Source organism: Rhinolophus sinicus, linkage group LG07 (genome assembly GCF_036562045.2).
Source record: "Rhinolophus sinicus isolate RSC01 linkage group LG07, ASM3656204v1, whole genome shotgun sequence".
Taxonomy (NCBI): domain Eukaryota; kingdom Metazoa; phylum Chordata; class Mammalia; order Chiroptera; family Rhinolophidae; genus Rhinolophus; species Rhinolophus sinicus.
In genome coordinates this window covers 25,797,571-25,825,448 of record NC_133757.1, presented here as the reverse complement: position 1 = coordinate 25,825,448, position 27,878 = coordinate 25,797,571, and the positions used below count along the sequence as shown (strand labels likewise).

Below are 27,878 nucleotides of genomic sequence, written 5' to 3'. Positions count from 1 at the left end.
GTGTCTGAATGTCCTGTCTTCCATCCTTCCTACCCTACCAGTCCCTCATCTGTCCCATCTAGACATTATTTTCCCCCCACTTCTTCCACCTCCCCCCCACTCCGGTTGTGTAGGACACAGCTCCCTGGCCCACGCTGGTATTATGAGCCTTGCACTCCCCCCGGCTGAGGCAGTTGGTTGTCAATTGGCTGCTCACAGCAGCTCTCACCGGCTGCCCGTGGCAGCACACAGCAGCCCACGGCAGCTCACGCCAACCTCCGGCTGCTCATGGCAGCCCAGCGCCAGCGAGAGCTGTTCACAATCTTGGTTGTAGAGGGTGCAGCTCACTGGCCCATGTGGGAATCAAACAGGCAGCCTTGGAGTTTGACAGGAGCACAGCGCTCCAACCACCTAAGCCACCAGGCCGGCCCCAGACATTATTTAATGAAACTCTTGTAGTACTGAGATAACCATGATTACTAATGCTTTTAGGGTTGATGAAATGCTTTCCAATTTTTCTTAGGGTGAAAGGAAACAGATGTTTGAAAAGTCAGCCTATAAATGATGATTGGCTGCAATCTTGGCCTTCAAGTTCAGTTTTTTTAAGTGGAAGTATTTAAGCCTCAGCCCTGACATTTTTCAGCCCACTATCAGTGGGAATATCTTGTTCTCGCTTTTGGGGACCAGCTTACTGAACTCCATATTGTGCCTCAGTTGAACTGACTGTTGGGTTCGGGGACATGCCTCACATTGTCCTGTGGTTCACTGCCCACGTCCAGAGAGTTACAATATACTCCTCAGTCATTCGCTGAGTGGTAAGATGCTGTGTGATTCAGAGCCCAGGATTCCAGGGGAGCAGAGACAGAGAGGAAGATTGCTAATTTCGACTTCTTGCTTGCCACTTTGAATACGAGTGTAATTCTGACTTATGATATGAATATATGCACTTGATTTTTTCCAGTGAATAATTCAGTTTGTTTTTCTTTAAGAATAAATTGATTCCTTTGGAGGGTCAAGGAGAGTTCTGTATTTCTCTAGCCCTCTAAAATCCTTGCAGGGCTTGAAGGAACTGGTCTTAAGATTGACCAAACATTGTTGGAGACATGCGCCTAGCCAATTCCTAATAAGAGTACTTACTTAATGCAGGCAGGTGGGTGTATGTTGTCTGCTGTGAGCTGCCATTCAGGAAGTGACACCCACAAGAAAATGTCTTATGACCCAGACTAGCTGGAGTTGGCTGTGGGGTGAGAGGAGAGGGAGCATCATATGATAAAAATGAATCACTTGGATAACATATTTGCTTCTTTTCCTTTGAAAATGCAGTTTGGGGGCTGCAGGCAATGAAAGAAATGAAGAACAAGCTCAGAAGGCTGACTGGCCAGGGGAAGAAACCTTCAGTAGAGAAGGCCCTAGTTTCTAGGCTGCAGCAGCATCCCATATTTCCAAGGACCTTTGAGGATTAAGTTACTGTCTGCTAGAGAAGATGGATTTAATCTTCGTGGACTCTCGTGTCCTGACCTCTTGCCTATCAGAATTACTTATGAGAACCCCATTTTAACGAAATAGAAGATGCTTTTTTCATGCTGTGATTTTTCTTTTCCATTGCTTTCTTTCTTTTTCTTTTTTTTATTGGCGAAGGGGAACAGGACTTTATTGGGGAACAGTGTGTACTTCCAGGAATTTTTCCAAGTCAAGTTGTGGTCCTTTCAATCTTAGTTGTGGAGGGTGCCATTCAGCTTCAAGTTGTTGTCCTTTCAGTCTTAGTTGTGGAGGGCGCAGCTCAGCTCCAGGTCCAGTTGCCATTGCTAGTTGCGGGGGCGTGCAGCCCACCATCCCTTGAGGGAGTCGAGGAGTCAAACCGGCAACCTTGTGGTTGAGAGGACACGCTCCAACCAACTGAATCATCCGAGAGCTCAGCGGCAGCTCAGCTCAAGGTGCCGTGTTCAATCTTAGTTGCAGGAGGCGCGGCCCACCATCCCTTGTGGGAGTGAAGGAATCAAACCAGCAACCTTGTGGTTAAGAGCCCGTGCTCCAACCACCTGAGCCATCCGGGAGCTCAGCGGCAGCTCATTGACTTCATTCTAGTTGTGGAGGACGCAGCTCGCTGGCCCATGTGGGAATCGAACCCGCAGCCCCGTTGCTCAGAGCTTGCGCTCTAACCAACTGAGCCACCCGTCCGCCCCTTCCATTGTCATTCCTAAACTTTTTATTGTAAAGTTTCATTAACACGCAGGGGATGGGATAGTAAAGCTAATAGAAGAAATCAACCGTCGATGAAGGAATTTTCTTAACCTCATTCCATAAAACCTTACTAAGTTCCTTTCAGTTGATAATTTTTTGATTCTTTACATCACTGATGCAAAGCAGTAGCGTGTATGTATGTATGTACCTTGGAAGTTGGGGTTTGATGGTGTTAAAATCTGTATTGTACCATATATGCCAGACTTGGCACCCTCTTTGGCCACAGCCCTTTCTATCAGTGGGTCTCTTGGTTGCACACTTGAACTGGTGTCTTCCCCCTTATAAGCTGGGGAGAAGCCAGTATCTGACTGTCAGGATTGTCTGCCCATGCCCTCTCATTTCTTTCTAGATTCCTGCTGATCTGGTCTGTGAGCTACTTTAGTCAACTTGCCTTTAATGTCCTCTTTTTCTTTTGTTTGTGTAGAAGATCATTGCTGTCTTCAAACCCAAGAATGAGGAGCCATATGGGCACCTTAACCCTAAGTGGACCAAGTGGCTGCAGAAGCTGTGCTGTCCCTGCTGCTTTGGCCGTGACTGCCTTGTGCTCAACCAGGGCTATCTCTCAGAGGCAGGAGCCAGCCTGGTGGACCAGAAACTGGAACTTAACATTGTACCCCGTACAAAGGTCAGTGACCTGTCTCCAGGGAGCCTTACTGCCTGGCCAGTTTTCCTAGGGCCTAAGCCCTGCTACATCTTAGTGGTACCATTAGGTCCAGTTAGAGCCCTGAGTCTAGGGTTCTCAGCCTTTTTTTGTGGGGTGGTAGTGGTGGTCGTAGGTTTAGGGTCATGATTTGATCATCTGATGAGAGAGATCCTCAACAGGATACACATACATTTTTTGCAATTTCAGGAAGTTCCCTGACCCTCTGATGCACATTTGTGGGCTCCCTGCATCTTTGGATTCCAGATAAGCCTAAGCTGGTTAAAAACCTAACTGCTTTTGTGACTCGCTCTCTCAGATTTCTGAGCTTAAAACCATTCCAGGATTTAGATGCAGTCTAGAATAAACTGGCTGATGTCAGCCAAGCACTTATGCAAGGTCTGGCAAGGAGGACTCTAGAATGGGCTGAGGGTTAGAGTAAAGATCTGGCCTGAACCACTACAGGAAACTGACATGGAATTCTTCTCACCCATCTTTATGCTCTGGGATTCTGGTACTTATCTGAACATAACAAAATTTGGGTCCCCCGAGGAAAATCCACACTGAGAATGAATTTGTACACACATATGTGTTACATCCTTAGTCGAGGTTTTAATGAAGGGTCTGGATCATATCCCTTCCCACTCCCCAGAAATGCTTAAATACAGAATTAATTGCATACAATATCAGGAAATTTACTGAGGCTAGGTTAAGAACCGCTGTACCACAGAGTGTTTATTCCGTGAGACTCCAGGGATTAGGAGGGGAATGAATCTGCTAGTCAGCCTATGGACATTTAAGGACAGGTCCCACTGAGTATGTGGCTACCTGAGGTTTATTAACAACTTAAGGTGGAACTCTGATCTGATGCCCTAAGGCTGCAGGGGTGTCTTTCTAGTTCTAGGTCTTAATCCTCTTTGAGAATTTGAAGAACGCTATAGATCTTGTTCCCAGAAAATAAACACATATTTGCAATTATTGTTTTGCACGTCATTGGAGGGGATGGTTCATAGATCAGTTGAAGTCCATCCGTTGACCCTGTAGGACTATACCCGTAGATTAAAAAACCCCAGCTTGAAGGTTGCTTCACAGGTTTACATAGTAGACTCTGTGGACAAAGAGACTGGAGAGGAGACAAGAGCTTTCCTTCAAACCTGTTTTTTGTTTTCCCAGGGCATTTTAGAAGAAAATGTGCTTGTTTTCATGTGGATGTTTAACTGTGTCTGTTTCTTTGCCACCAAACTCGAAACAATAAGCCAAACTAGTTTGTGAGTCTGTAGAAGTCAGGAACCATTTCTTGAGATTTCCTTCTCCCATTCTCAGCAAGTAGCAAAGTGCTACACTTCTAGTAAGCATTCCATAAGTACCAGTGAAATCAGTGAGGGAATGTCAAACCATGAGAAACAATACCAGAGACCCTCTCCCTCCCCCCACTCAACTTCAGGTCTAGGAGAGAATGTCTGATCCCAATTCCAGGTTTGTAGCTCCCATCTGACGTCTGATTCACTGCCTGGCTCTGCACAGCTCTTCCCTTCCGCTTACGTCTTCTTCTCTGTGCCTATAATTAAACAGCACACTTGACCATCCTGTATAATAATTAATGCTCCTAAGATCTCTTGCTTAACCTGAAATCCTCCTCCTAGGCCCCTCTTAAACTCGAGAAGCTCTTTTAAATACTCCTTGCTCATCACACCTAGTTTCCTTTGTTCACTAGGTAAATAGCAGAGCTCCCCTGGCCCCATGCCTGCCTGCGCCACCTGTACTTCTGGAGGGCAGGGCCTAAGAATCAGAGGGCTTATGTTTGAATTTTGGCTCTGCAGCTTTTTATTGGGTAAGCCTTGGGCAAGTCGCTTAAGACCATGCTCCTCCCACCGCCTCTGCTCAGTGTCCTCACTATAAAAATAGGGATATAAATAGTTCCAACTTTATAGGGTGGCTATTAAGATTACACAAGATAATCCATGTAAAACACATAGCCCAGTGCCTGGCACAATGTAAACACTCCATACATCTTAGCCTGTGGTATTTTTATGACTTGTAATCATTAATGTCAACCCCCACAATCCCTTTCTTCCCCACCTCTGGTCTTCTTTCCCTGTTGGAGAACCTTAATGAGGCCCGAGGAACTTTTGCATCAAAAAGTCAGCAACAACAAAAATACTTGTCTTCTATGAGACTGAGATGAGACAGAACTTTGCAAGCTTAATATACAGCTGCTGGAGAATAGTAAGAGGAAATCTCCCCCCCACCTCCCCACCCTTGTGACAGGATTCTGTCCAGTTGATCAGACCATCTGTCACTATGGAAACGGGGCTCACATTGCAATGGAGCTTCAAATAGTAAGGCTCTAATTCTCACTCGCTAGCTCTCTCTGCTCTCTGCTTTTGTCAGGTTTCAGGTGATGATAGTTTCATTAGTTATAGAGAAAAAGGGGGCTGTGGCAAAGAGTGATTACAAATAAATAGACGGTGGGAAAGGTGGTTTATGGCTTGAGAGAGCAAGGCTTTTTACTGTGGGAACTGGCAAGATAGTCTTAGGAAAGCTCTTTTATCCCTTTATTCCTGTGTCTGAGTTTCCTGATTTGTAAGGTAGAAATTGCCAGCCTACAGTACCTTGCACATTCACTGTAGGAGGGATGGATGGATAGATTGGGGTGAGGGGGAATTATTTTGCTTCCCTCTATCTAGAAGGTTCATGGGCAAAATAATTTGTTACTTGTAATGAATTTTGCAAGGCTTAGGAAAAGAATTTTCTTAGAAATTTGATTTCAGGTATTTATATACTAAAATCCACTTGTTGCTGTCTCTGAAATAAATTTGTAACTCATTTATTCATTCACTTAATAAATATTTTTGAGCATGTGCCAGGCACTGTGTTAAATACTGGGAATGCTTATGTGAGTATGTTCTCCTCCTCCCCTAATTTCATTAGTCTTAAGAGAGAAGTTAGATATACATATGGATAATCACAAGACAATGTGAAAAGTGTGATAATAGATGTACATATGGATTATGGATTATGGTGATGTCACCATGATTTGACGATCAAGTGTAATATTGATGGCCTATTAAAAAACCTGTTTTGTATAGGCAATGCGTGTGTCTAGTGCTAAAATGAGAAGGCACAGGAGAGGGAACAAATAGTAATTCAGTGTTCCTCCCACCCCTTTCAGCCACTCAATTTCCTTCCTCAGAGGCAGCTGCTATTACTAATTTCTTGCGTAATATTCCAGATATGGCCTGCATAAATATGAATATGTAGCAATCCACTAAAAATTAAAACCAACTTTAATGTTTATTTTTTCATGTGAATAAATGTGCATAGTACAAAGTGCAAAAGAGATAAAAATGTATAGAATGAATTGCAATTTGTTTTTATCTGGAGAGAAAATAGGTATTGGACCATTTTCTCTTAACGCAAGAAGTAGCTGTATTAGTCAGCATAATTCATGTTAGCTGCTGTAGCAACCCTGAATCACAGTGGTTTAACATAATATACAGCTGCAATTTATTACGTAATATACAATTTATTTCTTGATCATATCACAGTTCCATGCCAGGTAGGCAGCTCTCCTAGTCCCATGTCATTCCATGTAGTGACAAGGGGTCTAGCTAGAGTCCTTTTATGATGTGGCTCTGCTATCTCAGAGCCCTTCATTCCATCTACAGATACAGATCAAGGGAAATTTTAGGGGCCGGACCTGGAAGTGATGTTCATATATCACTTTGTCCATATTCCATTGGCTCGAACTAGCCACCAGGAAAGCTCTATCTTAGTCACCAGGAAGGCTGAGAAAAATGCGTTCTTTCTTTGTGCCCTAGAAGAGGAACATATTGCTGCGCATCTAGCTATTCTCTGCCATAGTTCCTTAAACTTGACTCTAATCTAGGTATCTCTTCTTTTTCCACTGTAGGTAGTATACCTGGCCAGTGAGACCTTCAACTATAGTGCCATTGACCGAGTGAAGTCCAGGGGCAAGCGGCTTGCACTAGAGAAAGTGCCAAAAGTTGGGCAGCGGTTTAACCGCATTGGACTACCGCCAAAGGTACAGACTACACCTGTGTGGCTTATGAAAGGTGATGCTTCATAGTGGCATAGCCATCCAAGTGGCAAAGCAAGTTGCCTATAGATTTGCATATGGGTATGAGAATAGCCTGCCCCGAGGCTCCTGTCTTCCTCATTTCTGTCAAGGACTTAAGACCCTAACTTTCTCACTTTACTCCTCTTGACCATTTGGATGGGTTTCTTGAATTAGGATGGGCAGTCACGGTCACCCTTTTCTCCTGTACTTGCAAGGAGATGAAGAAGTAAAGATCTTGAAAACATTTTCCTTCTCTGGTATAAAACCCACAAAGCCTTAGTGGGTACCTGGCTTAGCCCTGGGATCTTTGAACTTGGACTGTAGGGAAATACCTTTATCCTTCCTTCTTGGTTGTAGGTTGGTTCATTCCAGCTCTTTGTTGAAGGCTACAAAGATGCAGACTACTGGCTACGGCGTTTTGAAGCAGAACCTCTCCCTGAGAACACTAACCGCCAACTACTGCTGCAGTTTGAGCGGTTGGTGGTGCTGGATTACATCATCCGCAACACTGGTGAGCAGCTGTGGGTGGTCCTCTCCCTGTGCCAGACTGGTAAGGCATGGCGGGAAGCCTGGCGGCTTGCAGGCCTTGGTATCATATCAGAGCGCCTGGTCAGGATGAGTTTTTTTCTCTTCTTTTCTTTTTCCTTTTTATTTTTTTAGATTTTATTGGGGAAGGGGAACAGGACTTTTTTGGGGAACAGTGTGTATTTCCAGGACTTTGTTTTATTTATTGGGGAACAGTAGTGTGTTTTTCCTAGGACTCATCAGCTCCATCCAAGTCAAGTTGTTGTCCTTTCAGTCTTAGTTGTGGAGAGCGCAACTCAGCTCCAGGTCCAGTTGCCGTTGTTAGTTGCTGGGGGCACAGCCCACCATCTCTTGTGGGAGTTGAACCGGCAACCTTGTGGTTGAGAGCCCACTGGCCCATGTGGTAATCGAACCGGCAGCCTTCAGCATTAGGAGCACGGAGTTCCAACCACCTGAGCCACTGGGCTGGCCCCAAGAATGTTACAGTTTTTGTTTTAGATTTAGGTCATGAATCCATTTGAGTTAATTTTTGTATATGATGTTAGCTAAGGGTCTAATCTCATTCTTTTGCATATGGAGATCCAGTTTTCCCAGCATCTTTGTTGAAAAGACTGTCTTTTCCGCATTGAATGGTTTCGCAACCCTTGTCAAGATCATTTGATCCTGTATATGTAAAGGTTTATTTCTGGACTCTGTTCTATTCCATTGGTCTGTATGTCTGTCTTTACAGTGTGTCCAGTACCATAGTATTTTCATTACCATAGCTTTGTTGTAAGTTTTGAAATCAGAAAGTGTGAGTCCTCTAGCTTTGTTCTTCTTTTTTTGGATTGTTTTGGCTATTCAAGAAGACCTCTTGAGATTCCACATGAATTTTGGGATGAGTTCTTTCTATTTCTGCAAAAAAACATCTTTGGGATTTTGATAGGAACTGCATTCAATCTCTAGATTGTTTTGGGCATTATTGGCCTCTTAACAATATGAAGTCTTCCAGTCTAAGAACATGGGATATCTTTTCACTTAGTTATGTCTTTCTAAATTTCAGCAATGTTTTGTCGTTTTCATTGTACATGTCTTTAACCTCCTTGGTTAAGTTAATTCCTAAGTATTTTATTCTTTTTGATGCTATTGTAAATGGAATTGTTTTCTTAATTTTCTGTTTGGATTGTTCATTGTTAGTGTATAGAAATGCAACCGGTTGTTTGTGTAACTTTGTATCCTGATGCTTTGCCGAATTTATCCATTAGTTCTAACAGGTTTTTTTTTTGTTTGTGTGTGTGTGTGTGTGTGTGTGTAATCTTTAGGATTTCTACATAGATGATCATATCACCTGCAGAGATAATTTTACCTCTTCCTTTCCAATATGGATGTCTTTTATTTCTTTTTCTTGCATAATTGCTCTAGTTTTTCAGCACTATGTTAAATAGAAGTCATGAAAATGGGCGTCCTTACCTTGTTCCAGATCTTAAAGGAAAAGCTTTTGGTCTTTCACCATTGAGTATGATGTTTGCTACGGATTTTTCATGTATGAATTTTATTATGTGGAGGTAGTTTCCTTTTAGTCATAGTTTGTTGAGTATTGTTATTATGAATGGATACTGAATTTTGTCATGTGCTTTTTCTGCATCAGTTGAGATTATCAATCTGTTAATGTGTTGTTTTACATTGATTGATTTTCATATGTTGAACTATCCTTACATTCCAGCAATAAATATTGGTTATATTGTATAATCCTTTTAATATGCTGCTGAGTTCAGTTTGCTAGTATTTTGTTGAGGATTTTTGCATCAATATTCATAAAGGATATTGGTCTGTAGTTTTCTTGTTTTGTCTTTGATTTTGGTATGAAGGTAATGCTGGCCTCATTACCTTCATACCAAAATGAGTTATGGAGTGTTCCCTCCTCATTTTTTGGAAATTTGAAGAGGATTTGTGTTAGTTCTTCAAATGTTTGGTAGAATTCACTAGTGAAGCCATCAGGTCCAGGGCTATTATTTGTTGAGAGATATTTTTGTTGTTGAGAGATTTTTTTTAAAATTACAGGTTCAATTTCCATACTAGTTATAGCTGTACTCAAAATTTTCTGTTTCTTTGTGGTTTAGCCTTGATAGGTTTTGTGTTTCATCTAAGTTATTAAGTTTGTTGGCATATAGTTGCTCATAGTATTCTCTTATTCTTTTTATTGCTGTAGAATCAGTAGTAATGTCCCCACTTTAATTTCTGATTTTAGTAATTTGAATATTCCCTTTTTCCCCCTTAATTTTAATAGCTAAAATTTTATCAATTTTATTTATCCAATGAGACAACTGTTATATTTTAATTTTAGAGCATTTAGTTTATTTATCTATAATGTATGTATAGATATGTTTGGATTTTTATCTACCATTATTTGCTTTCTTTGTTTTCTGCCTTTTTATTCTCTTTTTCTCTCTATGATCTTTTTTCCTCTTCTTTCATACTTTCTTTTAAATTGTTTTATAATTATTTCGTTTTCCCCCTTTTAGCTTAAAGTTGTATACTTTTTGTCTTTTCTCTTGGTAGTTACCCTAAAGATTACCATGTTAATTCTTGATTTTCCAAATTTAATGTTAATTGGTACTTTTACTATTTTCCTGGGCAACGCACAGATCTTAGAAACCTTGAGCTTCATTTATCCATCTCCAGACTTTTATACTATTAACGTCATGTGTTTTAATTATATATATGTATAAACAGATACATATATAATTTTATGTATATATGCATATATGAATACATTTATATAAAGTGTAAGGCAATACTGTTGTCATTAATAATAATTATGGAGACTTTCTGAGCATACACAAATGAACGAATAGTCAACTTTTACTAACCAATCATCCTACCTCTTAGCCTCTTCCCAAATCAGTAGATACTCTATGGGAAAAGAAGCCACAAATGCTGGACTTCTTTTCTGGATTTCCTTTTTCTTCCAGATCTTGATACTAACTCGTAATGGTCTTCTTCAAACTTCCAAAGCCTCCAAGACATTTTAAAATATTTTATCCATTTTTTTTGTAGTGTTCTCAGTAGAATGATTCGTCCAAGTGTCCAAAACACCTACTTCATCATGAAAATGAAAGTTGCCCTAGTTTTTTCTGCTAACTTTATATTTCTGTTCACAGATCGAGGCAATGACAACTGGCTGATTAAATATGACTATCCGATGGATAGTTCTAGCTCTCGGGTAAGAGGTTCTTCTATATAATAAAGAAGAAGATGAGGTGGAGTATATGCATTCAGAAGAATTAGGATAGCAAATGTGTTTAAAATTGATAGGTTAATATTTGGTAGAGTTTTCCTCTATCTGTTTATTAAGGAATGTGCTACTAAATGATATTAATAGGAATAGACTGAAGAAAAGTTCAAACAAGATTGAGACATACTTTATGCCTTTCTTAGAGATTCATAACACACAGTAACATAGTAAAGATCTGAGAAGTTGTGCATTAAATGAACCTGTTTAATTTTAATTGGCCCAGTGATTTCTAAACTTTTTTGACCAGGGAACACTTTTTTCACAACAGACCACAATTCCACAGAACATCAGTTTAAAGAAAGCTGCTTCCTGCAGCTTTCTTTATTCTCTCATTCTTTTCATACTTCACCACACTTCTGTCTCCCTCTCAGCCTGCACATTTTAAAAAATTAATAGGAAGGCTACCTGGAGAAGGAAAGTGATGCTGGTTTTTAATCCTTATAATGTCTTTTTTTTTTCTTCTAGCTTTATTGGGATATAATGACATATAGCACTGTGTAAGTTTAAGGTGTACAATGGGATGATTTGATACACGTATATATTGTGAAATGTTTACCGCAATAAGGTTAGGTAACACATCTTCATAGTGTCTTTACTTCCTTCTTTCATAGTCATTCTCAAATTTTGTACATCTGAATCACTTATTAAAAATAGTACAGATTCTTTCCCCCATTAGGTTGGGTAAAACTCTGGATTCTGCACTTTTCATAAGGTATCCCAGGGGATTCTGATGCAGGTGCCCTGGGCCCAGGTGCCCTATTCCTGTGATGGCACCAGTGAACCTGAAGCGTGGAGCCTGAGAAAGTTTGATGAAGGCTGTTACAGGCAGCCTGCCCCCCTCTTTTTACATTCAGCTCTTGTCCTTTTTATGTATCACTGAAGCAGGGGAACAGACTCCCTTGTGCAAGAGTAGCCAACTGTTGTCTTCCATGGTTCTCTTATCTCATTGGAAAAATATGGTTACCACAAATGAAGTGGCATCTGAGTCAGCGTCCACACAGGAGGACCTTGACCAACTGATTCTGATTTTTTTTCCTTTTCTTTTTTATATCCTCAGGAATCTCATTGCCTTTCCCTAGGAGGAATGGCTTATAGTTATCTTTTGTTAGTGTCGTTTCCCTTTTTACCAACGACTGTGGCAACTGCTGGGGAAATGCACTTTTTCTAAGATGAGGAAGGGACTCTGAGAACCTTGAACAAGCCAAGTTAGAGGTGCCATAAGTGTACTAAGTTCAGGTAACAATGTGGAAACTGGTTCAGAGGTTGAATAATGACTGGTGCCTGAGGAGGTTGAGATGGGATGCTTTGCTGCTACTTTAAATGGCCTGAGGCACATGTGACTCGAAGTATTTAGTCTTTCCTTGCTCTTTAGGACACAGACTGGGTAGTGGTGAAAGAGCCTATTATCAAGGTGGCTGCCATAGACAATGGGCTGGCTTTCCCCCTGAAGCACCCTGACTCCTGGAGGGCGTGTAAGTCTCAGGACCACTGTGGTCTGCCTTTTCTCTTGCTCTGTCGCAGTTTTCTCGTCTGTGTGAGGTAGATAATAACACCTGTATCACAGGATTGTTCTAAGAATTAATGAAATAATGCAGCTCATGCACTTTAGCACAATGGCTGGCACATGGCAACGACTCCATAATGTAAGCTATTACTATAATTTTTACCTTACATTCCCATTAGAAGCATAGAGTTGAGTTTTCTCATCTCTGCTTTGCATTTTTCTTATTCTGAGGACTAAATATAAGCTACTGTCAGTGTTCTGTCTTCCTTATTGACATCCTGGAAGCCAGCCCCTGCCCCGTTATAACAGAGAAACTTTTAGATAGAGGGAGAGATGCAGGTCGGGGTCCACTGGCCCCTTTGCAGCACTAGTTAGGCTTTTCAAAAACAGCTTCTCAGTGTCTCAGGGGCAAGTAATTTTTTCTCAATAGCTTGCTTCTTGGAATGTCATGTAATATCTGGGAAGGAGCACAGGCCCTGGGATTAGGCAGACCTGGGTTTGAACCCTGGTTCCTCCACTTACTGTGTAACTGTTAGGGTTCACAGCTCTTAGAACTTTTCTGTCGTATATCAAGAAACGGGTGTTCTGCCTTTTGTGTTGCTCTGATCAGTGGAGGACACATGGAAAGGGACTTTTTTCAACACCAGCTTTGCTTTTGATCTTTCCTTTTTTCAGATCCTTTTTATTGGGCCTGGTTGCCCCAGGCAAAAGTCCCATTCTCTCAGGAGATCAAAGATCTGATTCTTCCAAAGATATCCGACCCAAACTTCGTCAAGGACTTGGAAGAGGACCTGTATGAACTCTTCAAGGTTAGTCCTGGGAAGGGGAGCCTTCTGCCCTTAGAGAAGGAGTTCCTGAAGGGTTTCCTCATTGGTATGATACAAGCCAAGAGAGCGTGGCTAACACCCTTCTGACTTGCATTAGCCAGTGAAGAACGATTCCCACATGTGGACAGCAGGACTTAGTTTGGTTTGGTTTGGAAAAAAAAAATTGGCAGCTGTGATGAATCACACTGGTGTGTATCCTGTGTGTCCTGTGGCTGTAGTGTATCTGCCGAGCTCCTTTTCAAATGGAGCATAGAGTTCCTTAGAGTTAATAATGAGACTCAGGACAAGATGTTTACATGTTCTCTATTTCCCCAACTGTGAAACGGGGAGTTTATGGGGTGGTAGCTAACTTCACTAAGCCTCATAAGCCTTGTGTAGGTTTTATTAGCAAGTTTCTAATTGGGGTCTTCGGAAGGATTCATGCAGGCTCTATCTCCTTCTGCCCTTCCTTTGCAGAAAGATCCTGGTTTCGACAGGGGTCAGTTTCATAAGCAGATTGCTGTCATGCGGGGACAGGTAAGCCTGGGACAGCCTCCTGGTGTCATCCCTGGGATCTCTCTGGGAGGGTTATATGGTCGTGCTGAGTAAATGTGTAAAGGTTGTATTTTGTACCCTTTTCAGTCTATACCATACATATTTGTGACTCTGCCTCAACCAGTGGGAGAGGAATGATAGCCCTCCCCAATCTCCCACCTCCTCCGTGGTATTCGGTGCTTGGTGAGAACGTACGATGTGCTTAGTTCTGTGCCAGTTGCTGGATAGTTCATTGGTAAATTTATCCAGTGGTCCCTTGTTCTCAAGTTGCTCAAGGCAGGCCATGTGTGCCTTGGTGGTTACGAGTTAGGCTTTGGAGTCAGACTGCTTTGCTGCTTGCAAGCTCTGTGGCCTTGGACAAGAGCCTCTGCTTCCTTCTTTATAAAATGGGACAGTAATAATACTTTGCAGAGTTGGCCAGAGGATACATGAGATAATGCATATCAAGTGTTCAGTGAAAATAATGCCTGGCATGTGGTAAGCACTCATCTATTGGCTATGGTTATACTTTTCGTTGCTATAGTTATGTCATATTATTTCTTTCCACTTCACCTTCAAAGAGAGCCAAGGAAACCACCAGGGCATTATTGAGCCTCCAAAGCATAGTAAACAATATGCTTGAAATGTTGTTGAAAAACTTTATCGGCACTGACATTCTACTTATCACTTTGAAGTCTTCCAGAAGAGAACTGGGATGGCCTAGTGGTTAAGGGCACAAACTGTGGTCAGAGTGCCTGGGTTTGAATCCTGGCTCTGCCATTTACTAGCTATGAGGTCTTGGACAAGTTACTTAATTCTTCTTTTACTGTCTCCATTTGTAACATGGCATTAAGAACAGCATCTACCACATATGATTAGTAGGAGATAAATGATTTAAAACAGTTGGAGTAGTGCCTGGCAGATTGAAATACTGAATATGCGTTAGCCAATAGAACACCATAAAGTTTCAGGAGCATGAAGCTCCTTCCAGCGTGGAAGTGCCCACTTTATCAGTCACATCCTTACTTGCTGACCAATCACACACCAAAGCAAAATGGGCCTCTGCCTTACAGAAATCTGATAACCGCTGGGAAAGAAGGTTACAACCGTCTACCTACCTGAGTTGTCATCACAGAGTGGGCTGTACAGGGGCCCTGAGCCTACGGGGAAGAGTGAAGAACCCCCAGAAAGATGGACTTGAGTGGTACCTGTTGCTCACCAGAAAGGCTTCTGATTAGGAGTTAGATAAAGAATGCAGGGTCTGAGGCAAAACCTCTTCAAGTAACATTTGCATTATTCTTTATTCTTTAACATTATTATGTGCCTGCTATAAATTTTTCTTCAACTTTTTAATTTGAAAAATTTCAAACCTCACTAAAGTTGAAATAATAGGATCTTCTCCTAGACTCACCAGTTGTTACATTTAGCCACATTTGCTTTATCTACTATCTATGTGTTATCTATCTGATTGATATCTATAGCTATATAATTTGTCTCTCTCCCTAGATAGTTTTTTTTTTTTTTTTGGCCAAATCTTTTGAAAGTAACTATGTTTACCTGAAAATAAGACCTAGCCTGACCATCAGCTCTAATGCATCTTTTGAAGCAAAAATTAATATAAGACCTGGTCTTATTTTAATATAATATAAGACCAGGTCTTATATAATATATAATATAATATAATATAATATAATTCCAGGTATAATATAATACCGGGTCTTGTATTAATTTTTGCTCCAAAAGACGCATTGGAGCTGATGGTCCAACTAGGTCTTATTTTGGGGGAAACACAGAAGTAATAGACAATTGACATTTTACCCCCATACTTCAGCATGCATGAAAAGCAGCTTTTAACCCAAAGAACCAAAGGAAGCACAGGAAGACCCAGCCAGAGCAGGTTGAAAATCCTGTCTCTTAAGTTGGGTGGTCTCCCGCACCATCTGTTTGAGCCTCCTTTTAGTTCTCTACTTTGATCTGTGCACAAAGCTCTTTGACGCAATGTAGGATGCAGACAAGTGCCAAAACAAGTAATTAAAAAATGAATAAATCACTGGTAGGATCCACTTCTGACTTCTGACCTCTGTTCCAGGTGAATCTCTGCCTCTTTATGGGCAGCCTCTGTGGGCCAAGGATATTTGGCCTGAGGGCTGTGTGTCTGTGTGATTTGAGGGGCCAGGCCATGCAAATCGTCAACATTAGTTGTTTAAAGGCGGCCATCATAGGACAGCTTCAGCTTTTGTGCTATCCTACCAGAGAAGATAAATGGTATTCTCATTTTGACAAGGGAGAGAAAATGTGTCCCCATGGACACATCTGAGATCTCTAAAATACAGACAAAAGTTGATAAGGAATTAAATACAGAGTGGTATCCTAGATGCAATCCTGGAACAGAAAAAGCACTTTCTGGAAAAGATAAGAAATCTGAATTAAGTCTGGAGTTTGGTTAACAGTAATGTTCCAATGTTTATTTCCTAGTTTTACTGAATGTACCGTGGTTATATAAGATGTTGAAATTAGGAGAAACTGGGTAAATGGTATACAGGAACTTTCTGTACTATCTTTGCAAGTTTTCTATAAATCTACAATTATTAATTATTCCAAAGTAAACATTTTATTTAAATAAAAAGATGAAGAGACAGCATTAGAAGGAGAATCCAACTGAAATGTTGGCTTTTTAAAATACATGGTCTTTGTAGGAAAATCAGAAAATAAGGATAAATAGTAATAAACAAATAAATATCACCTATAATTCCTTGGCTCAGATGTAATCATGCCAACTTCCAGGCTTTTTTTTCTCTGCAGATAGGTAGATAGGAAGATAGTATTTTAGAAAATAAATGTGGAGTCACATTATAATACTGGTTCTTTATCGCCTTTCTTTTATATCTAATAACAATTGTGATCAGCTTTCCACACTATAAAGTATCTTTTTAAATTGTTCCTTATCCCTTAAATTATTAACTGATCCCATACTCTTGGGCATTTATATCATTTTCACTTTATAAACAATACTGGATTGTCTTGGTTGAAACTGTGTTTGGTGCCTGTGAACGACTGTTTCCTTAGTCCTGAAAATGGAATTGCTGAGTCAGAAACCTATTCACATTTAAGCTTTTATTGTCCACTGGCCTTTCTGAAAGATTATCCCGTGATCTAGCTCCACAGCCATGTCTCTGAATTCTCCCTAACTGTCGTCTTTGTACCTTTGCTGACTACAAGGGCGAAAAACAGGAGATGCTTGTAATTTGTAATTTAAAATGACTAGAGAGGTTTCCATTTTCTATATATTGCCCGCTTATATTCCTACTTTTGTAAATAGCCTGTTTGTACAGTTTTCCATTGATGTGCTGTTGATGTTTTTGTTGATTTGTAGGAGCGCTCTCTCTGCCAGTCTCCCTTCAGAGGCAGAGCTGGAGGTCTAGGCCTGAGCCTCACTGATCTCATTTTTCCCACTGCAGATCCTAAATCTGACTCAGGCCTTGAAAGATAACAAGAGTCCCCTGCACCTGGTCCAGATGCCACCCGTGATTGTTGAGACGGCCCGTTCCCACCAGCGGTCTGCTAACGAGTCCTACACACAGAGCTTTCAGAGTCGGAAGCCTTTCTTTTCCTGGTGGTAGCCTGAGACAAAGGCGCAGTGTCTGAGACTTGGGCTGGGAGGAAGCCTGGGGCATGGGTTGCAGGAAAAGCCAGAGAAGCCAGAGGAAAGAGCAGTGCCCTCGAGAGTCCTCCCTCTCTGCTCGCCACCCCCTCAGGACTTTCCCAAGCACGGGGAGAAGCACAGTCAGAGGGACAGTAAGTGCTGGTGGGCCCTCCTAAGTGCTGCCAGGGCTAGAGCTCCATGCAAGGAGTCCAGATGCCGGGGAAGGAGCATCTTCCTTCCAGCGTCTCCTGGGGGCAGGCTGGGGAATTCCCTTTCCTCCCGATACTCTGCTCTCTAGCAATTCCTCATTATATTCTGCATCAGAAACAAACAAACAATTAACAAACAAATTGAAATACTATTAGCAAAACCCAGGTAGAATCCCGGCTCCTCTCATGTCAGAAACCTCGGATCCAGACCTACATTTGCATGAACCCAGATGGTCAGCTGCCTCGCAGTTCCCTCACGCCCGTGGACCGAGGCAGCCGGGTGACTGGCAGCTGGAACACACAGAAGCCACACCCTTCCTTTGGGTTTTTGCCGGGTCGTCTTCCCCTTCTCCTATCAGTGCAATAGGCTGACTAAAAAGCCTCCAAATGCAATTTGCATGGCGGGAGTACTTTTGCTTTAGACCTCCCAGCTGTTCTGTATATGACCCTATAGATCGGCTCTGCTCTCTGCCCTGCTAGGGACCCAAACTCTAGCGCAGGCCTGTGGCTAACCTACCACTCAGGCAAAGTCAAGAGGGAGGATGTGGACTCCCCAGCACTACATGTGATCTGTGTGGCGTGAGTGTATGCTGGGAGCTACAATTGGTCTATGGCAAAGTCACCCCAGCCTTGCTTCCTGAGTCCTCTATCCTCAGCACAGGTGATAAACTCTCAGTCCTCTAATTTGTTCCTCTTATTTTAGATAGTTTTCCTCAACTCTTTTGACTTAGGGTTTCAGTCTGGGTTCTGGAGTGGTCTCAGCTAAGAGACCAGGATATTAGGACTGTGGAGGTAACAGGACTTGTATTCTGCCTAATTGGTAGCTGCCCTTTGCTCCCTGACTTCTTGTTCCAGGCCAGTTTTTCCATGGCTTCTTGAGAAAGGTGGGACCCAAAGGAGAGAGACCTTCAAACTGTTTCCCAGTACCTGCCCAGCTCGGTGTGCATCTTCCTGCTTCCATGTCTCTCTTCCTTCAGCTGTCCCCCTTGCTGGGTGTCTGAGTCCTTTCTACACCAAAGCAAAGAACGGCCTCAGGACGTAGTTAAGAGGGTGCCATCTGTGGCTACGGGTCAACCCTGTGCTATTGGACTCTGCAAGTTTCTGGTATCTGGCGATTGGTCAATCAGTCTTGGAAAGATTATCATGAAGGTTTGAAAAACAACCAAAGAAAGGGAGCAAGGACTATGGCTGTGTGCCCTCTGCTTGCCCAGCTCCCGCCATCCAGGAGGCAGAGCAGAGATGTGCAGCCCTCTCCTCAGCTATGCCAGGACCAGGCTGGGCCCCTTCCATTCCAGCCCGTGGGACACAGCTTGTCCTGGGCTTCTGTCCAGCTGACACGAAGTCTCTGGGAGCTGGATGTACATGCGATGTACATGACGGCACAGCTCTCCAGCCCTGACAATCCTAGTCAGCTGACCTGGCACTAGTCTTGGGGGCCAGGTTTGTGAGAATGTTTGCCCTCAGACTGCAGGAGCAGCAGGGCTCCCAGAAGCCAGAAGGGGACCCAGGTGTGTTTAGCTCTCCATAGACATCTTTACACAAACGTGTGGTAAAGCTCCCTACCTGGGTGTCAAGAGAGCCTGAGGAGCCTGCTTGCTCCCTCAGCCAAACAGGTCTGCATGTTGCCCTCATCCAGACCAGCTCTGTGAGGAGAAGGAAATTGGGTCCAACATACAAGGGGGCTGGTCCCAGGCCTGAGTGGGGGGCATCCTTTCCTGGCCTATCTCTGTTCTCCTTGAAGCCTATACTCAGGTTGCCTTGAATGTGGACTTTGGGAGAGCCAGGGGCAGAGTGCCAGGGCAGGCTTCTGGGTGGCACTCATGGGATCGCCTGGCCCTCTGCCAGCTATAGGCGCTGTCCCCCAGTGTCAGGGAGTAGCGGCTGGGCTGAGTCCTGCTGCCTCTGTATTGTTCTAATGCACTGTAGAAATTGTATGTAATGTATTTAAATCAATGCAAATGTATGAATAACAAGTCCAATTCTGATCTTTATTTGTCTAGGTTCTTTTTGGTGGAAGGTAGACAAGGTAGAATACAATTTTAAGAACAAAGAATACTGCTTTTCCATGGAGTTGCTGAGTTAGGGCTCCTGAGTTTATTTTCCTCTAGTAGGAAAAATACAGGTCCTCATTTCCAAAGTTCTAATTCTCTGAAAACTAAAAATATTTTCATAACTCATTTGACAGCAAAACTGACCTGAGCCTACACCAATGTGAAGCTATTTGTAATCATCATATATCCCTCTTAGTGTGAACATTTGTTGCAGAAATATTGATGTTTTGTTATGAGATGTTCGCCTACTAGGGATTATTCAGGATCTGCACTGACTACTTCCTGAGAGCCAACAAAATGCTGAATTCCAAAATCATTAGCCCCAAGGGTTTGGGATAAGGAATGTGGATGGGCTTCTCTTCTTGGCCATGAGAGGGCAGCCCTGCTCTGTGTGCATCACCTCCCGCTTGGAGCACTTTGAACCCCGGCTCCTTTTAGTGGATGCTAATCCAGCAGATAGGATGGGTGGGGGGAGAGCTGAATGCGAATGAGCGTATTATGCTTCTTTTGAGGCAAAGTCAGAATAGTAATCAAAAATCCTCACCCCAGGGTTTTTCAGGCTATGGAAGCCTCAGATAATGCAGGAGGCTCAAGAATGATTGGGTCAGCTGTTGACCCACTTCCGGATGGTTGGCCCTTGGGAATGAAGAAGCCAGCTGAGGAGCTGGCACCCACTGTGACTGCAGGCTCACTGCCCACTCTGCAGGGCGGACCATAATAGCCTTCCCTCTTCTAGAGCTGGCCAGGGGCCAAGAACCCTCTTCTTTCCTGTGGCTCAGGACTGCCCAGAGATGCTTCCTTCTCCCCATCTGCCAGCCTCTAGAAAAGGCTTCGGCATGGGCTCTAGGGGATGGCAGTGAGAAAGCAAAGGAGGCCAGCCCTATTTTCTCCTTGGGAACACACACCCCTTCCCTGAAATGAGCCTAAACTCTCACCCGCTGGCTCCAGAGCACCCATTTTGGTATTGTCCCCTTCTGTGACAGACTCACACAGTTCTTGATGCAAATGTTTTTTATTTTTATTTTGCCACTTAAACCACAATTTCCTTGTGTGGCGGGACAGGCTGCTGGATCACGGATCATAGTAGCAGGAAGGTTAGTAGCAGGAATGATGTGGTGCTCAGTCTGAGTGTCCCTCACTTGGCTCCCAGGGGAATATCATGCAGCCTAGGTACATAGTGTTAGATGGGGAAGGGTCGAGGCAAGATGTTCATTGTGTCTCCTGGTGAGGAGTGGGTCCCACATAACTAGAGCTCAGTGGACACGTTCAGTCCTTTCCTGAATTGAGCAGGCCAGTAGCAGCATGTGGGGCCGTCTGCCTCAAGTCTCTCTTTCTCCCCTTCGCCTCCCCAGTCCCTTTGGCAAAAGTCCCTATGATTTCCGATACTGCCATTCCCAGCCCCTTCCCTGGATCAGTGTCTGATCTGATGGAGGTAGCTTGTGGGGCCTGGCTTCCTCCAATTCCGGCGGATCCTGGCACTTGTCCTCCTAGAGTTCAGATACTGATCGCCGGAAGCCATCTCAGTGGCACTGCTCTGTGGGTCGACCGCTGGAGCGTGGGGCTCTGGGATTCTGCAGGGAACGAGTAATAAGGCAACATCAATAGGAAGGACAGAATGGGGACAGGTTTTGGTCACGTGCACTAAAACACTATTGGGACAAAAGGAGACAAAGGCTGTGGTCTTCTCTCTGCCCACTGGGAGCTACATGACAAGGCAAAGCTTTCAGATTTCTCTTTTGTAAAGAGACTTAGACTAGATCAGGGTGTGCAATACTCAACATTTCTCCATTTCTTCATCTGATACTCATGGCAGACATTAGTCAGTCATGATATAAGACTGGAGGAACCAAGTATCCTTAGCAAGGTGTCAAGTAGGGATTATTAATCAATTGGAGTTAATATGGACCTGATCTCAGAAGGCCTGTTCAGGTCTGATGTTCTGGTTGTGGGCCCCAGAGAAGGCAGCAGAGGAATGGAGCCCAGACTACACCTGTAGTGGTTGGTTAGGCCGTGTGGTTCAGCTCTGTCTCGGGGGGCTCCCTGTTCCTGGGCTGGCAGTGACCTAAGCAAAGAGGAAGATGACTAGAGAAAGTGTAAGGTCAAGTTTCCCAACAATTTGTAACCTTTGATGCCTCTGCAGTACTTTGCTGTGCTATATTCTCTAGAATCCCACAGCCGAGAGCTTCACCAGGTTGTTTTTTGAATGTTACCTGTTCAATAATAGGTACACAGGATTTTTTTTCCCCTTCTAAACAATAGTCCCTCCCACCTAGATGAGAATCACTGTGAAATGAAGTGGCACTGATAGGACGCAGGCACCCCTTTCCCCAGGAGTTCACAGGGTCATATATGACTCCAATAGTAACAGCGCCTTTTAAGTGCCAACCATGTGGCACTGTGTAGACCTTGCAGCAACCCCAATGGCACTTTACAATGAGGGCAGGTCGGTAGCTCCAGGTCCCACAGCCAGGAAAGGGTGGAATGGGCATCATTAGTGCTCTCCTTCCCTCAGCCCTCCAGGCCCAGGAACCTACCTGAGCCGTCTGCAGTGATGCAGCGAGTGGCCCAGGAGTTTCTGCCTTGGGGGCCTCTTCCTACGAAGCCTTCTCAAGGCGTCTGCCACGCGGTGGTCCCCTGCACACTCCCAGATGATCTGCGCCCGTTCCTCAGCCAGCTGGTCCCCACTGCGCTGAAATAGGCCCTGGATCTGCAGCAGCTCGGCGTCCTGGAAGATGTTGGCCGAGGCCTGCTTGCGACCCCGGGCCTCCGTCGGGGTCTGCCAAGGGGGTGGCTCACTCACCACAGAGGCTGGGGTACCCATCCCGAGTGCTCTGAGGATGGAAAGCATGGAGGGACATCAGCAGCTCAGCAGGTCCTTCCCAAACCTGGGGGCCCTGACTAATGCAAGGACTTCTGGTGGTTCTACTTATTTTCCAGGAGCCAAAGTAGAGTAAGTCTTATCTTAACATCGCTCGAATTTCCCAGGGCACCTTGGGGAAATAACAATAGCCAAACTTTTATTACAGAGTGCTTGTGTCTGACACGTGTGTTAACTTACCTAAGAGTCACAGAAACCTGTGAGGTAAGAGTTGTTTACCCCCACCTTCCAGATGAAGAAATGTGACTCAGAGGTTAAATGACTTTCCCGCAGTCAAAGCCCTGTGTAAGTGCAGAGCCAGAAATAGAATCCAGGTCTGTTTGGCTTTAAAGTCCAGGCAGTGCCCAGGATATCCAGGTCCTAATGATAACTCCAGCAGCAGCAGCGGAAATGTGCTGAGCACTTCTCACAGGTCAGGCACCGCTGGCAGAGCCGTGTTCACGTAATGTTGAAATGTAAACACAGCAGCCCTATGAAGTATGTACTTGCATCCTCCTCACTTCATAGATGAGGAGACTGAGGAACAGAATCCAGATCGCTAATGCTGGGGCCCAGGCTGTGCAGCACAAAAGTCAGGGGTTGAGGAGCTGGGCTACCTGGGTGGGAATCCCACTTCTAGTCACCTCCACCGCTTACGGGCTGGTGGCCCTGCATGCCCCAGCTGCTTCCTGTGTAAACTGATCGGCTGTACTCAGACCTACTTGGCAGGGCTGCCGTGAGGACGGAGTGAAGACACACAGCATGAAGAACAGAGCCTGATCCACTAGTCTGTTTGTCCATCTATAAAACTGACAAGTCATCCCACCACCTATTTTTAAGACCTTGCGGATGAACCAAGTCCATGTAATTTAGCAAACAGTATGAAATAGACCAATCAAATTGAACTACAGTCCAAAGGCTCACAGAGAGAAAGGGGCAGAAGAGGCTACAGGATGACAATACAGTATCAAGGAAGAGGCTGAAACTTCTAAGAAAATTCAATAAAAGGCTCATGTTGATGTCCCCGCACCATATCCAAGAAATGAAAATTAAATCATCTCCCTCAGTTCTGCTTAGTTCACGTTCAACAATAAAGGCGTAAGAGGTTCACCCAGCTTATCCTTGTCTCTGGTATAGCCTGACAAAGCCATGGGATTGGAAACCAGACTGGAGACAAGAAAGACCAAGGACTGGGTTTGAATCCCAGCTCTGCCACCTGCCCAGCTGTGACTTCAGCGAGTTAGTCAACCTCCCTGTGCCTGCCTGCTTAACTGTCAAATGGAGCTGATAAGCACTTCTCAGGATTGTTGTAAGGATTAAATGAGTTTGGTATGATACCAGGTACCCAACAAGTGCTAAATAAATGCAAATGCCCCTCTTTTTGGCCTCCTTGACTTTTGTACTTGGGTGTGAACTGGACCCTCCTTTCCTCCAAGCAGTCTGCCCTGAGCCAGCTGAGGGCCTGCCGTGTTCCCTCTGCTGCTCACAGCCCTAGCCTAATGGGGAGGGCCTGGTTGATAAGTCAGACCTCATTCCACAGCGAGCTACAGAGAGATCTGCTAACCAGCAACAGCTTAAAAAGGGGAAAAGGAAAATGTACATGCTCATTGTAAAAATGCAAACGTAACAGAATAATACAAATAAAAGCATTACTGGTTTCCTCTCCTCAGCCCACTTGCAGAAGTACCCCTGACTCTCATCTTTTTGTTCGCTGGCGAGTCTGAGCCCTCTCCTCATCCTATTCAGACCATTCTTCCCTTGCCCTGGCCTTCCCGCTCTATTCCAGTAATTTCCACACTCCCCTGCCCCACTTTCTAGGCCTTCTATCATAAGAACCCCACTCTCTTTTCAAAAGATTTAATAACTAACCCTGCAGAAGACTTTCAGATAAATTAACTTCATAAAAATTGTGCTTTTTATGTGGAAAATGGGAATTTTAAAACCTCCTCTCCTTAGGCATTATTATGGGAATCCTGTTAAAAACCTAGTATGTATGTGGTAACTAAACCCCCAGAACTGGATGATATAAACATACTGTGACTGAAAAACAACAGTCACCAAGTAACACCTTCAGACTGATAAGCAGAAATCAAAGCTAACTATAGGGCATTTATTCTGTTAATCAGGCAATATGCATGATATCATTTCATCCTCAAAACAATTCCAGGAACCAGGCACTGTTACCCTCACCCCAGTTCACAGCGGAACAAAGGGAAGCCGGGAGACTCAGATATAAGTACCAGTGTCTTATCCAAGGCCAGAACCAGCTCAAAGCACATTTCTTCCCATCATTTCTGTGAGGAGTGCTTCATTATTAGTATTCATTCCTACCCAATTCACACAGAGGGAAACACACCAGTGGAAAGGAAAAACACTGACTATACCACACTTGAGGCAGGGATGGGGTGTGGAATTTATTTCATCTTTTCACTGACGTCAGGGCTGTTCACTTGGTGACAGGCTGTCCCAGCCTTGAACCCATGGCACTGTGAAGAGGAAGATCTCTCCCTTCCACAAATGAAATCTGGAACCGCAACCCAGCCCAGGGCACAATGCCATGGCTTATGAATCAGAGGATGGGGTTCGAGCCCCAGTTCTGCCACTCAGTGGCTGAGAAGCCTCAGGCACTTCCCATGCCGCTGTGGGCCTGTTTCCCTCTTATACCTACAAGAACAGATGGATGCTGATGGCCTCTGAGGGCATGTGCCAGTGTTGAGAGTCAAGGATTCCACGATGAAGCTAGGTCTGTATGGAAGCAGAGGTGGGTTTGCTTGTCTGCCAGGGCCTAGGAGCAACTTGTGTGGACAGGTCTGGCTAACTAGGTGCCAGAAAACTCCCCAACAAGTAGCTCCCCTTCTCAGTCTTCCACTGAGGCCAGACACTGTTTTGCTGCTGTGGGCACTGGGGTCAGGGTCTAATACCAGGCAGAAAACTCACCGCTCTAAAGCACTAGTGACCTAGGCTGGCTATGGCCTAGAGGGGTCTGGGTGGTGAGAGAAGCCTCATGGCCCTTGTCTCAGACTCAGGCAATCTCATCCTCCCCTCAGAGAGAATGGCAACAGGATCAAACAGCAGCAGCTTCCTCAGGGAGGAAATGGCTTGGAGCCTGACTTCCCAGCTAGTCCCGTCACCTCTGCCAGGTCTGCAAGGCCCGACCTCCAGCCTCGGAGTGACAGTTGAGTTACAAATGCACAAAGAAAAACCACCTGGAAGAGTCTGAAACTCCAGACTCAACCATACCCTCCATGAACCTGACGGGGGTGGGGGCCCCTCAGATTTTGACGCCCCTCAGGCTACACTCTGCTTCCCATCCTGAGATTCAGACAGCAGAGTGAGGCTGGGAATAAAAATCAGTGGGTATCAGGTGGGATTAGATGGAAAACTGAATCAGAACACCTAGCAGAAGAAATTTTTCCAGTCTCATTCAATGTGTTAAATGGTTACTTTCCCCCTCATTTCCTGGAGAAGACCTGAATCTAGGAAAGACAATGTATACTTGAACAATGAAACCACAGGGCTATTAAAAGATTACAAATGAATCTTTCATTTCAGAGCTGACATAAAAGATAAGCATGGGTCTGGGAACAAATGACTAAAGACTAATTGCAAAATACTTCAGTTTGACATAAACTAGGTTAAAAATGAATCCCAAAAGTAAATACCAAATGTGGAAAGTGACAAAGTTCAACTTGTTTTGAAACAGGCAATAAATGAACTGTAGGGCTCTAACAGATATATATTTTAAAAAGTGACTCACCATGCAATGAATTTGCAATATATTAATATGGTGCACAACTGAGCATTCTTTGTAACATATGAAGCTCGTTCAGACACCTATGTCCACCGTGGTCTCGGAGGCGCAAGTAATCATGAGAGGCAGAATACACTTGTGTGAGCTAGGCAGCAACTGACTCCTCAGCTCCCCTCCTTCGGATAACCATGGTGGTGGCAATAATCTGTAATCAGAGACCAAGGGCCTCTTAGAAAAAGAACGGCAGGGTCTGGCCCAAGGCCCAAATCAACACTTGTGGCCCTGGCCTGCTTCCCTGCACAGACATGCCACTGGACAGCAGCCAAAATCTGTGGATCCTCAAGTGGGAGGCCCAGTCCAAACTGCCGTGTGGGCCCCCCACCCGGAAGGGCCTAGCCTCAGCCAGGCATGCCTGAGAGAACTGAACATACGTTGGTGTCCAAATCTGTGTCCTGGAAGGTCGAGAAAGGAACTGGGCTCTTTCCCCACACCAATTCTCAGATACGACCTAGAAAAAATTCCTACTAGATCTAGAAATAACTCTTTTTAAGATTTAAAGATCCCTGAATTCTGGCTGTCACTGATAACGGGGTGACCTTGGCAAGCCCGTTTTCCCCGGCCTCAGTTTGCTCATCATCAAAATGGTGAAAATAACCCTCAGGGGTTAAAGGAGATTGAGTATGCAAAAGCATCCATCCCAGTACATTATTTCATGAATGAATGCTGTAAGGGAAAGGCTGTTTAAGCACCAGGGACGATAGAATCACTGTCATTTTCATCTTCATCACTATCATGAAACTCCCTCAAAAGGGCCCTTCACTCTAGGGAGAAGAGGGTAAAAGGAAATGGAGTTATTTGTGGACTTTTAAATCGTAGCTGCCATCGAGGCACCTCGCTCCAAATCACGTGCAGAGCAGCACTTTCAGACCGGTGAATTCCTTAAGCCTCATGACACCCCATGAGAAGGCACTACCGCTACACCCATTTTACAGATGAAAAAGCCAAGCCCAGATAGGTTAAGCAAATTGCTCAAAATCACACAGATAGTAGGTGATAAGGCTGAGATATGAACTCAGGTAGTCTGACCTCAGCGCCCACGCTCTCTACCACTGTTATTTTTGTTCCCGCCAGATGGCTGCCGAGGTCTTCAGTGAAACCTCCCGGAGCCTGTTATCTGCTTCTGCGGGCTTTACAAGGCGCAGGGATGGAAAGCCGGGTCTTCCAAGCCAGCGTCTGTACCTCCGCACTCCACGGCCCCGCGGGGAGTTAGAAAGATTACTCACCACACTGAAGCGCAGCGCCGACAGACCTCAAACCGGGATGGGGAAAGCTAAGATGCGCCTACTCCAACCCCTGCCTGGCCTTTCGAAAGGGCTGGCGCAGCACCGGGCTTCTGCCGCGAAGGTGCTCACAAGAACCAGGCGGCGTTTACCGACAGGACGAGAGATTGGGAGGGGTATCCTGGCCGAGGTTACACGGCGACATCCCCAGCACCGGTCGGCCCTCGAGGTTAGACGTGGCGCTTCGCACAACGGCCCCTAGATGGACCTGGGAGTTCGGGTCCCGGCGGCATCCGGGCTCTGACGGTTTGCCCTCCCGCCCGCTCCAAATGCAGCGTGAGTCGGATCACGGACCTGCGTACCTGGCTGCCCGAGGCGGGCCACCTCGGTCACAGCCGTGGTTCCCCAGAGAAAGCGATCCTCAGCCCAGGAACAGCCAATCCTCAGCCGAACCTTGGTGTGAGCTCCCAGGAGAGCCTTCCAAAATCGAACGCGGAGACTCC

General features: G+C 44.6%; 2 protein-coding genes across 12 annotated transcripts in view; one reads left to right on the top strand and one right to left on the bottom strand.

Annotated features, from left to right (window-relative positions):
- The window catches only part of PI4K2A (phosphatidylinositol 4-kinase type 2 alpha), a 25,857-nt gene extending 6,430 nt beyond the window's left edge, over window positions 1–19,427 (top strand). Inside the window, exons 2-9 of the mRNA XM_019724817.2 lie at window positions 2,645–2,845; window positions 6,774–6,905; window positions 7,299–7,452; window positions 10,607–10,668; window positions 12,113–12,212; window positions 12,920–13,053; window positions 13,528–13,587; window positions 17,043–19,427. Coding sequence (XP_019580376.1) covers window positions 2,645–2,845; window positions 6,774–6,905; window positions 7,299–7,452; window positions 10,607–10,668; window positions 12,113–12,212; window positions 12,920–13,053; window positions 13,528–13,587; window positions 17,043–17,204 — 1,005 coding nt within the window. The 3' untranslated portion in view covers window positions 17,205–19,427. The remainder of the gene's footprint in view (window positions 1–2,644; window positions 2,846–6,773; window positions 6,906–7,298; window positions 7,453–10,606; window positions 10,669–12,112; window positions 12,213–12,919; window positions 13,054–13,527; window positions 13,588–17,042) is intronic.
- AVPI1 (arginine vasopressin induced 1) lies at window positions 19,411–27,878 on the bottom strand. Of its 11 annotated transcripts, XM_019724820.2 has the most exons (5): window positions 27,379–27,791; window positions 26,102–26,300; window positions 22,022–22,318; window positions 21,394–21,549; window positions 20,481–21,058 (listed from the first exon to the last, which is right to left on the bottom strand). In XM_019724820.2, the coding sequence occupies exons 3-5, from the start codon at window positions 22,306–22,308 to the stop codon at window positions 20,899–20,901; spliced, it is 603 nt and encodes a 200-aa protein (XP_019580379.2). In that variant the 5' UTR covers window positions 22,309–22,318; window positions 26,102–26,300; window positions 27,379–27,791; the 3' UTR covers window positions 20,481–20,898. The 11 variants fall into 11 exon arrangements, 10 of the variants coding, with proteins under 10 accessions (XP_074195362.1, XP_074195365.1, XP_074195364.1 ...); XM_074339261.1 differs by lacking the exon at window positions 21,394–21,549 and having other exon boundaries at window positions 19,411–21,058; window positions 27,379–27,836; XM_019724824.2 differs by lacking the exon at window positions 26,102–26,300 and having other exon boundaries at window positions 27,738–27,878.

Bases quoted from the DNA above. Each gene is read 5' to 3' on its own strand.
- AVPI1 (XM_019724824.2), bottom strand. From the start codon at position 22,308: ATGGGTACCCCAGCCTCTGTGGTGAGTGAGCCACCCCCTTGGCAGACC. The intron at 21,550-22,021 runs GTAGGTTCCTGG...CTCTTTGCTTAG, and splicing joins CATCACTGCAGACGGCTCAG to GTCACTGCCAGCCCAGGAAC. The intron at 21,059-21,393 runs GTCCATATTAAC...CGTTCCCTGCAG, and splicing joins AACAGGCCTTCTGAGATCAG to AATCCCAGAGCCCCACGCTC.